Raw genomic sequence first — 13,421 nt, 5'->3', positions numbered from 1 at the left:
AATGATCATATCACCCACACTAGATGAATGATATAACGTTGCCCACGGAATTATAAACGACCCCCCCCCCCCATCCGGTCATCATCAGATCATACGTAGTAACTTTTAGAAGTACGTCCATTTGAAATGTTTTATCTCGCACAGATTCCTACCAAACTGTATTTGATCATCAATATAATGCATTTAGGGCTATAAATCAAGTTCTGGAGAAATCTGCAGAAAACGATAAAAACATACTTATACTTTAGACCGTATTTTAGTATGAATATGTGAATGAAAAAGTATAACGTTGCTACACCCTGAACAATAGATATAAAACGTTGAATGGGCCATAGTAATGTCAATTTAGCAATACAATTTAAAAAGTTATAGCCCTGCAAAGAAGGGGAACTTCTCCATGTTAAATAGGGCTGGCGAGGGATGGTAAATTATGAATTTAACCCCGGCGATCAAAGTGTTAACATACATCACAACATACTGAAGGTTAACATACATCACATCATACTGAAGGTTAACATACATCACATCATACTGAAGGTTAACATACATCACAACATACTGAAGGTTAACATACATCATACTGAAGGTTAACATACATCACATCATACTGAAGGTTAACATACATCACAACATACTGAAGGTTAACATACATCATACTGAAGGTTAACATACATCACATCATACTGAAGGTTAACATACAACACAACATACTGAAGGTTAACATACATCACATCATACTGAAGGTTAACATACAACACAACATACTGAAGGTTAACATACATCACATCATACTGAAGGTTAACATACATCACATCATACTGACGGTTAACATACATCACAACATACTGAAGGTTAACATACATCACAACATACTGAAGGTTAACATACATCACAACATACTGAAGGTTAACATACATCACATCATACTGAAGGTTAACATACAACATACTGGAGGTTAACATACATCACAACATACTGAAGGTTAACATACATCACAACATACTGAAGGTTAACATACATCACAACATACTGAAGGTTAACATACATCATACTGAAGGTTAACATACAACATACTGAAGGTTAACATACATCACAACATACTGAAGGTTAACATACATCACAACATACTGAAGGTTAACATACAACATACTGAAGGTTAACATACATCACAACATACTGAAGGTTAACATACATCACAACATACTGAAGGTTAACATACATCATACTGAAGGTTAACATACATCATACTGAAGGTTAACATACATCACAACATACTGAAGGTTAACATACATCACAACATACTGAAGGTTAACATACATCATACTGAAGGTTAACATACATCATACTGAAGGTTAACATACATCACAACATACTGAAGGTTAACATACATCACAACATACTGAAGGTTAACATACATCACAACATACTGAAGGTTAACATACATCATACTGAAGGTTAACATGCATCACAACATACTGAAGGTTAACATACATCACAACATACTGAAGGTTTAACTATTCAGTCACAACAATTTAATTCAGATTATAGATCATAGGACACCATGCCTCAATGAGACCTTCTGAGGGCAGGTGGTCGTCAGACGTTTTGAAGATGTGAAATGTGTCCGTCTCACCTCGTATCCGTACTTCAGCACGCTGGAGGCCAGGAACGCTCCCAGAATGTTGCCCACAGACGCACAGGCGCTCCACAGGCCGAACACGAAGCCACGCCTGGGGGACACGCATAGAACACGCATGGAACACACATAGAACACACATGGAACATGCATAGAACATGCATGGAACACACATAGAACACACATGGAACAGGCATAGAACACGCATGGAACACACATAGAACATGCATGGAACATGCATGGAACACACATGGAACATGCATGGAACACACATGGAACATGCAGAGAACACACATGGAACATGCAGAGAACACACATGGAACATGCAGAGAACACGCATGGAACACGCACACACATGGAACACGCATGGAACACACATGGAGCATGCATAGAACATGCATGGAACACGCATGGAACACACATGGAACACACATGGAACACGCATAGAACACACAGAACACACATGGAACACACATGGAACACACATAGAACATGCATGGAACACACATAGAACACACATGGAACACACATGGAACACGCATGGAACACACATGGAACACACATGGAACATGCATGGAACACACATGGAACATGCATAGAACACACATGGAACACACATGGAACACGCATGGAACACACATGGAACACGCATGGAACACACATGTAACATGCATAGAACACACATGGAACACACATAGAACACACATGGAACACACATGGAACACGCATGGAACATGCATAGAACACACATGGAACACACATAGAACACACATGGAACACACATGGAACATGCATAGAACATGCATGGAACACGCATGAAACACACATGTAACACACATGGAACATGCATAGAACATGCATGGAACGGAGGCGGTTAGGTGGCCGAGCGGAGATTGCGTTCGTCACCAACCCCGGAGCTGTGAGCTGGATTCGCCTGTTCGAATCCAGCTCACAGCTCCGGGGTTGTCACCAGCTTGGCTGGCCGTCTGCACTAATACAATTGGCTGTATTAGAGGGTGGGAGAAGCTGGCAGGGCGGGTCCGGGTCGTTGTAAACAGCGACTCCTACAGTTCGGTCGGGGCGCCTGCTAAGCGCGGATAGGACTTGAGGGGGATAGTGTGGTCCTCCCACACGCTACGCCCTCTCGATGAGAATCCGCGCTGCCAGGTGAAAAGAAGCGGTGATTGGCTGGACGTGTGTCGGAGGAAGCACGTGGTAGCCTCCACTCTCCCAGATGATCTGACTGTGGGGGGTAAGTGCGCAGCGACCAGGAAGGGACTGGGAATTGGCATACGACTAACATTGGGATGGGAGAAAAATCGGAGGAAAATGGAGGGGGAAAAAGACCAAAAAAAAAAAAAACATGCATGGAACACGCATGGAACACACATGGAACATGCAGAGAACATGCATGGAACACGCATGGAACACACATGGAACATGCAGAGAACACACATGGAACACGCATGGAACACACATGGAACATGCAGAGAACACGCATGGAACACGCACACACATGGAACATGCATGGAACATGCATAACTCAATACATCTCAAAACAAATGGATTTGACAAGACCCGTTTGGTAACACTTTATATAATAACACCCTGTTATAATACATCTATAAGGTATTTGTAGATAATGAACTAATCATGAACAAACTATTTATATACATTCATAAATTATTATTAAATCATTTATAACTATATTTGTATAACATTTACAAATTAGTTATCCATTATTTATAACTCATTATCAACATTGTTTGTACTTGATTTGTTCATCATTAAATAATGTTATTTAATGTGTAGTAACACATTTGTAGATGCTTTGAAAAATGGATATGAAAAAACCACTATACCTCCATTTATTTGTTCATGTTCAACAAATCATTTGTAAAACATTCTTAAAAGATCTGTACATCATTTGCAGATGTTATTGTGTGCTCTAATTTATTGATCTTTTCCCCCCCTTTTTCCGTACTTTTTCTCCCATCCCAATGTTAGTCGTTATGCCAATTCCCTTCCTGGTTGTTGCGCTCTTGCCCCCTACTGTTGGTCTAGGGAGGGTGAAGACTATCACATAATTCCTCCGACACATAGGAGACAGCCAGCAGCCTCTTTTCACCTGACAGCGAGGACTCTCATTGGTGAAGTGTAACGCGTGAGAGGTCACACTACCTTCACCATATCCCTTCCTTGCTGAGCAGGCGCCCCGACCGACCTGTAGGAGTCGCTGTTTACAACGACCGGGATACCCACCCCACCGGCTTCCCACCCGCTAACACTGCCAATTGTGTTAGTAGGGACGACCGACCAAACCGGAGGTACCGCTGAGAGCCGGATTCGATACCAGAGTCTCTGCGGTGGTAGGCAGGCGCTTAGTCCGCTGCGCTACCCAGCCGCCCTGTGAAGACTATTCCTTATTAACAAATGTCTAATACAGTTTGTTTATGGCGGTTAGGTGGCGTAGCGGAGATTGCGTTCGTCACCAACCCCGAAGCTGTGAGCTGGATTCGCCTGTTCGAATCCAGCTCACAGCTCCGGGGTTGTCACCAGCTTGGCTGGCCGTTCACACTAATACAATTGGCTGTATTAGAGGGTGGGAGAAGCTGGCGGGGTGGGTCCGGGTCGTTGTAAACAGCGACTCCTACAGTTCGGTCGGGGCGCCTGCTAAGCGCGGATAGGACCTGAGTGGGATAGTGTGATCCTTCCACACGATACGCCCTCTCAGGGAGGATCCGCGCTGCCAGGTGAAAAGAAGCGGTTGATTGGCTGGACGTGTGTCGGAGGAAGCACGTGATAGCCTCCACTCTCCCAGATGATCTGACTGTGGGGGGTAAGTGCGCAGCGACCAGGAAGGGATTGGGAATTGGCATACGACTAACATTGGGATGGGAGAAAATCGGAGGAAAATGGAGGGGGAAAAAGATCAAAAAAATAAAATAAAAAATACAGTTTGTTTATTTGTGGATTTCTATAAATACACACGAAGCAATTACCAGACTTGTCCTTTCATGTTTAACAAATGGTTTGTTAAGACATTCATAAAACATCTATACATCATTTGCAGATGCTATTCCTCACCCTGACTTGCCGAACCAGTTGCCCATGACGGCGACCACGGAGGGCCAGACGGCCGACTGCAGCAGGCCGTTGAGGACCCACAGGCCGCAGTACAGGTAGACGTTGTAGAGGTGCAGCCACTCGGTCAGCGTGCCGAACACAAACTCCTGCAGACAAACACAATGTAGGTATACATGAAATACAGCTGGTGATCATTATGTAGTTATACATGAAACACAGCTGCTGATCATTATGTAGTTATACATGAAACACAGCTGGTGATCATCATGTAGTTATACATGAAACACAGCTGATCATCATTATGTAGTTATACATGAAACACAGCTGCTGATAATTATGTAGTTATACATGAAACACAGCTGCTGATCATTATGTAGTTATACATGAAACACAGCTGATCATTATGTAGTTATACATGAAACACAGCTGCTGATCATTATGTAGTTATACATGAAACACAGCTGCTGATCATTATGTAGTTATACATGAAACACAGCTGGTGATCATTATGTAGTTATACATGAAACACAGCTGGTGATCATTATGTAGTTATACATGAAACACAGCTGCTCATCATTATGTAGTTATACATGAAACACAGCTGCTGATAATTATGTAGTTATACATGAAACACAGCTGCTGATCATCATTATGTAGTTATACATGAAACACAACTGATCATCATTATGTAGTTATACATGAAACACAGCTGGTGATCATTATGTAGTTATACATGAAACACAGCTGCTCATCATTATGTAGTTATACATGAAACACAGCTGGTCATCATGTAGTTATACATGAAACACAGCTGCTGATAATTATGTAGTTATACATGAAACACAGCTGCTCTTCATTATGTAGTTATACATGAAACACAGCTGCTCTTCATTATGTAGTTATACATGAAACACAGCTGGTGATCATTATGTAGTTATACATGAAACACAACTGCTGATCATTATGTAGTTATACATGAAACACAGCTGCTGATCATCATGTAGTTATACATGAAACACAGCTGGTGATCATTATGTAGTTATACATGAAACACAGCTGCTGATCATTATGTAGTTATACATGAAACACAGCTGCTGATCATTATGTAGTTATACATGAAACACAGCTGCTGATCATTATGTAGTTATACATGAAACACAGCTGCTCATCATTATGTAGTTATACATGAAACACAGCTGGTGATCATTATGTAGTTATACATGAAACACAGCTGCTCATCATTATGTAGTTATACATGAAACACAGCTGGTGATCATTATGTAGTTATACATGAAACACAGCTGCTGATCATTATGTAGTTATACATGAAACACAGCTGCTGATCATTATGTAGTTATACATGAAACACAGCTGCTCATCATTATGTAGTTATACATGAAACACAGCTGGTGATCATTATGTAGTTATACATGAAACACAGCTGCTGATCATTATGTAGTTATACATGAAACACAGCTGCTCAACATTATGTAGTTATACATGAAACACAGCTGCTGATCATTATGTAGTTATACATGAAACACAGCTGCTGATCATTATGTAGTTATACATGAAACACAGCTGCTCATCATTATGTAGTTATACATGAAACACAGCTGGTCATCATGTAGTTATACATGAAACACAGCTGATCATCATGTAGTTATACATGAAACACAGCTGCTGATCATTATGTAGTTATACATGAAACACAGCTGCTGATAATTATGTAGTTATACATGAAACACAGCTGCTGATCATTATGTAGTTATACATGAAACACAGCTGATCATTATGTAGTTATACATGAAACACAGCTGCTGATCATTATGTAGTTATACATGAAACACAGCTGCTGATCATTATGTAGTTATACATGAAACACAGCTGGTGATCATTATGTAGTTATACATGAAACACAGCTGCTCATCATTATGTAGTTATACATGAAACACAGCTGCTCATCATGTAGTTATACATGAAACACAGCTGATCATCATGTAGTTATACATGAAACACAGCTGCTGATCATTATGTAGTTATACATGAAACACAGCTGCTGATAATTATGTAGTTATACATGAAACACAGCTACTGATCATTATGTAGTTATACATGAAACACAGCTGATCATTATGTAGTTATACATGAAACACAGCTGCTGATCATTATGTAGTTATACATGAAACACAGCTGCTGATCATTATGTAGTTATACATGAAACACAGCTGGTGATCATTATGTAGTTATACATGAAACACAGCTGCTCATCATTATGTAGTTATACATGAAACACAGCTGCTCATCATTATGTAGTTATACATGAAACACAGCCGGTGATCATTATGTAGTTATACATGAAACACAGCTGCTGATCATTATGTAGTTATACATGAAACACAGCTGGTCATCATGCAGTTATACATGAAACACAGCTGCTGATAATTATGTAGTTATACATGAAACACAGCTGCTCTTCATTATGTAGTTATACATGAAACACAGCTGCTCTTCATTATGTAGTTATACATGAAACACAGCTGGTGATCATTATGTAGTTATACATGAAACACAACTGCTGATCATTATGTAGTTATACATGAAACACAGCTGCTGATCATTATGTAGTTATACATGAAACACAGCTGCTCATCATTATGTAGTTATACATGAAACACAGCTGGTGATCATTATGTAGTTATACATGAAACACAGCTGCTCATCATTATGTAGTTATACATGAAACACAGCTGGTCATCATGTAGTTATACATGAAACACAGCTGATCATCATGTAGTTATACATGAAACACAGCTGCTGATCATTATGTAGTTATACATGAAACACAGCTGCTCATCATTATGTAGTTATACATGAAACACAGCTGGTCATCATGTAGTTATACATGAAACACAGCTGATCATCATGTAGTTATACATGAAACACAGCTGCTGATCATTATGTAGGTATACATGAAACACAGCTGCTGATAATTATGTAGTTATACATGAAACACAGCTGCTCATCATTATGTAGTTATACATGAAACACAGCTGGTGATCATTATGTAGTTATACATGAAACACAGCTGCTGATCATTATGTAGTTATACATGAAACACAGCTGCTGATCATTATGTAGTTATACATGAAACACAGCTGCTGATCATTATGTAGTTATACATGAAACACAGCTGATCATCATGTAGTTATACATGAAACACAGCTGCTGATCATCATGTAGTTATACATGAAACACAGCTGCTGATCATTACGTAGTTATACATGAAACACAGCTGATCATCATGTAGTTATACATGAAACACAGCTGCTGATCATTATGTAGTTATACATGAAACACAGCTGCTCATCATTATGTAGTTATACATGAAACACAGCTGGTCATCATGTAGTTATACATGAAACACAGCTGATCATCATGTAGTTATACATGAAACACAGCTGCTGATCATTATGTAGTTATACATGAAACACAGCTGCTGATAATTATGTAGTTATACATGAAACACAGCTGCTGATCATTATGTAGTTATACATGAAACACAGCTGATCAGTGTGTAGTTATACATGAAACACAGCTGCTGATCATTATGTAGTTATACATGAAACACAGCTGCTGATCATTATGTAGTTATACATGAAACACAGCTGGTGATCATTATGTAGTTATACATGAAACACAGCTGCTCATCATTATGTAGTTATACATGAAACACAGCTGCTCATCATTATGTAGTTATACATGAAACACAGCCGGTGATCATTATGTAGTTATACATGAAACACAGCTGCTGATCATTATGTAGTTATACATGAAACACAGCTGGTCATCATGTAGTTATACATGAAACACAGCTGCTGATAATTATGTAGTTATACATGAAACACAGCTGCTCTTCATTATGTAGTTATACATGAAACACAGCTGCTCTTCATTATGTAGTTATACATGAAACACAGCTGGTGATCATTATGTAGTTATACATGAAACACAACTGCTGATCATTATGTAGTTATACATGAAACACAGCTGCTGATCATCATGTAGTTATACATGAAACACAGCTGCTGATCATTATGTAGTTATACATGAAACACAGCTGGTGATCATTATGTAGTTATACATGAAACACAGCTGCTGATCATCATGTAGTTATACATGAAACACAGAGCTCTGGTGATCATTATGTAGGTATACATGAAACACAGCTGGTGATCATTATGTAGTTATACATGAAACACAGCTGCTGATCATCATGTAGTTATACATGAAACACAGCTGGTGATCATTATGTAGTTATACATGAAACACAGCTGCTGATCATTATGTAGTTATATATGAAACACAGCTGCTGATCATCATGTAGTTATACATGAAACACAGCTGCTGATCATTATGTAGTTATACATGAAACACAGCTGCTGATCATCATGTAGTTATACATGAAACACAGCTGGTGATCATTATGTAGTTATACATGAAACACAGCTGCTGATCATTATGTAGTTATACATGAAACACAGCTGCTGATCATCATGTAGATATACATGAAACACAGCTGATCATTGTGTAGTTATACATGAAACACAGCTGCTGATCATTATGTAGTTATACATGAAACACAGCTGCTGATCATTATGTAGTTATACATGAAACACAGCTGCTGATCATTATGTAGTTATACATGAAACACAGCTGGTGATCATCATGTAGTTATACATGAAACACAGCTGCTGATAATTATGTAGTTATACATGAAACACAGCTGCTGATCATTATGTAGTTATACATGAAACACAACTGCTGATCATTATGTAGTTATACATGAAACACAGCTGCTGATCATCATGTAGTTATACATGAAACACAGCTGGTGATCATTATGTAGTTATACATGAAACACAGCTGCTCATCATTATGTAGTTATACATGAAACACAGCTGGTGATCATTATGTAGTTATACATGAAACACAGCTGCTGATCATTATGTAGTTATACATGAAACACAGCTGCTGATCATTATGTAGTTATACATGAAACACAGCTGCTCATCATTATGTAGTTATACATGAAACACAGCTGCTGATCATTATGTAGTTATACATGAAACACAGCTGCTCATCATTATGTAGTTATACATGAAACACAGCTGGTCATCATGTAGTTATACATGAAACACAGCTGATCATCATGTAGTTATACATGAAACACAGCTGCTGATCATTATGTAGTTATACATGAAACACAGCTGCTGATAATTATGTAGTTATACATGAAACACAGCTGCTGATCATTATGTAGTTATACATGAAACACAGCTGATCATTATGTAGTTATACATGAAACACAGCTGCTGATCATTATGTAGTTATACATGAAACACAGCTGCTGATCATTATGTAGTTATACGTGAAACACAGCTGGTGATCATTATGTAGTTATACATGAAACACAGCTGCTCATCATTATGTAGTTATACATGAAACACAGCTGCTCATCATGTAGTTATACATGAAACACAGCTGATCATCATGTAGTTATACATGAAACACAGCTGCTGATCATTATGTAGTTATACATGAAACACAGCTGCTGATAATTATGTAGTTATACATGAAACACAGCTGCTGATCATTATGTAGTTATACATGAAACACAGCTGATCATTATGTAGTTATACATGAAACACAGCTGCTGATCATTATGTAGTTATACATGAAACACAGCTGCTGATCATTATGTAGTTATACATGAAACACAGCTGGTGATCATTATGTAGTTATACATGAAACACAGCTGCTCATCATTATGTAGTTATACATAAAACACAGCTGCTCATCATTATGTAGTTATACATGAAACACAGCCGGTGATCATTATGTAGTTATACATGAAACACAGCTGCTGATCATTATGTAGTTATACATGAAACACAGCTGGTCATCATGCAGTTATACATGAAACACAGCTGCTGATAATTATGTAGTTATACATGAAACACAGCTGCTCTTCATTATGTAGTTATACATGAAACACAGCTGCTCTTCATTATGTAGTTATACATGAAACACAGCTGGTGATCATTATGTAGTTATACATGAAACACAACTGCTGATCATTATGTAGTTATACATGAAACACAGCTGCTGATCATTATGTAGTTATACATGAAACACAGCTGCTCATCATTATGTAGTTATACATGAAACACAGCTGGTGATCATTATGTAGTTATACATGAAACACAGCTGCTCATCATTATGTAGTTATACATGAAACACAGCTGGTGATCATTATGTAGTTATACATGAAACACAGCTGCTGATCATTATGTAGTTATACATGAAACACAGCTGCTCAACATTATGTAGTTATACATGAAACACAGCTGCTGATCATTATGTAGTTATACATGAAACACAGCTGCTCATCATTATGTAGTTATACATGAAACACAGCTGGTCATCATGTAGTTATACATGAAACACAGCTGATCATCATGTAGTTATACATGAAACACAGCTGCTGATCATTATGTAGGTATACATGAAACACAGCTGCTGATAATTATGTAGTTATACATGAAACACAGCTGCTGATCATTATTTAGTTATACATGAAACACAGCTGATCATTATGTAGTTATACATGAAACACAGCTGCTCATCATTATGTAGTTATACATGAAACACAGCTGCTGATCATTATGTAGTTATACATGAAACACAGCTGCTCATCATTATGTAGTTATACATGAAACACAGCTGGTGATCATTATGTAGTTATACATGAAACACAGCTGCTCATCATTATGTAGTTATACATGAAACACAGCTGGTGATCATTATGTAGTTATACATGAAACACAGCTGCTGATCATTATGTAGTTATACATGAAACACAGCTGCTGATCATTATGTAGTTATACATGAAACACAGCTGCTCATCATTATGTAGTTATACATGAAACACAGCTGCTGATCATTATGTAGTTATACATGAAACACAGCTGCTCATCATTATGTAGTTATACATGAAACACAGCTGGTCATCATGTAGTTATACATGAAACACAGCTGATCATCATGTAGTTATACATGAAACACAGCTGCTGATCATTATGTAGGTATACATGAAACACAGCTGCTGATAATTATGTAGTTATACATGAAACACAGCTGCTCATCATTATGTAGTTATACATGAAACACAGCTGGTGATCATTATGTAGTTATACATGAAACACAGCTGCTGATCATTATGTAGTTATACATGAAACACAGCTGCTGATCATTATGTAGTTATACATGAAACACAGCTGCTGATCATTATGTAGTTATACATGAAACACAGCTGGTGATCATCATGTAGTTATACATGAAACACAGCTGCTGATCATCATGTAGTTATACATGAAACACAGCTGCTGATCATTATGTAGTTATACATTAAACACAGCTGGTGATCATCATGTAGTTATACATGAAACACAGCTGGTGATCATTATGTAGTTATACATGAAACACAGCTGCTGATCATTATGTAGTTATACATGAAACACAGCTGCTGATCATCATTATGTAGTTATACATGAAACACAGCTGCTGATCATTATGTAGTTATACATGAAACACAGCTGATCATTATGTAGTTATACATGAAACACAGCTGCTGATCATTATGTAGTTATACATGAAACACAGCTGCTGATCATTATGTAGTTATACATGAAACACAGCTGCTGATCATTATGTAGTTATACATGAAACACAGCTGATCATCATGTAGTTATACATGAAACACAGCTGCTGATCATCATGTAGTTATACATGAAACACAGCTGCTGATCATTACGTAGTTATACATGAAACACAGCTGATCATCATGTAGTTATACATGAAACACAGCTGCTGATCATTATGTAGTTATACATGAAACACAGCTGCTCATCATTATGTAGTTATACATGAAACACAGCTGGTCATCATGTAGTTATACATGAAACACAGCTGATCATCATGTAGTTATACATGAAACACAGCTGCTGATCATCATGTAGTTATACATGAAACACAGCTGCTGATCATTACGTAGTTATACATGAAACACAGCTGATCATCATGTAGTTATACATGAAACACAGCTGCTGATCATTATGTAGTTATACATGAAACACAGCTGCTCATCATTATGTAGTTATACATGAAACACAGCTGGTCATCATGTAGTTATACATGAAACACAGCTGATCATCATGTAGTTATACATGAAACACAGCTGCTGATCATTATGTAGTTATACATGAAACACAGCTGCTGATAATTATGTAGTTATACATGAAACACAGCTGCTGATCATTATGTAGTTATACATGAAACACAGCTGATCATTATGTAGTTATACATGAAACACAGCTGCTGATCATTATGTAGTTATACATGAAACACAGCTGCTGATCATTATGTAGTTATACATGAAACACAGCTGCTGATAATTATGTAGTTATACATGAAACACAGCTGCTGATCATTATGTAGTTATACATGAAACACAGCTGATCATTATGTAGTTATACATGAAACACAGCTGCTGATCATTATGTAGTTATACATGAAACACAGCTGCTGATCATTATGTAGTTATACATGAAACACAGCTGGTGATCATTATGTAGTT

At 37.7% G+C, this 13,421-nt stretch overlaps 1 protein-coding gene across 1 annotated transcript in view; it reads right to left on the bottom strand.

Moving 5' to 3' along the window:
• slc37a3 (solute carrier family 37 member 3) overlaps positions 1 to 13,421 on the bottom strand; it is a 128,947-nt gene that overhangs the window by 24,603 nt on the left and 90,923 nt on the right. The window contains exons 5-6 of the mRNA XM_084317643.1: positions 4,724 to 4,869; positions 1,634 to 1,730 (exon numbers count right to left, since the gene is read on the bottom strand). Of these exons, the coding sequence (XP_084173769.1) occupies positions 1,634 to 1,730; positions 4,724 to 4,869 (243 nt within the window). The remainder of the gene's footprint in view (positions 1 to 1,633; positions 1,731 to 4,723; positions 4,870 to 13,421) is intronic.

The sequence above is a fragment of the Notolepis coatsorum genome (assembly GCF_963971535.1).
Source record: "Notolepis coatsorum genome assembly, chromosome: 1".
Lineage (NCBI taxonomy): Eukaryota > Metazoa > Chordata > Actinopteri > Aulopiformes > Paralepididae > Notolepis > Notolepis coatsorum.
Note: the sequence above shows the minus strand (reverse complement) of the source record. Positions and strands in the feature narration are given on the sequence as shown.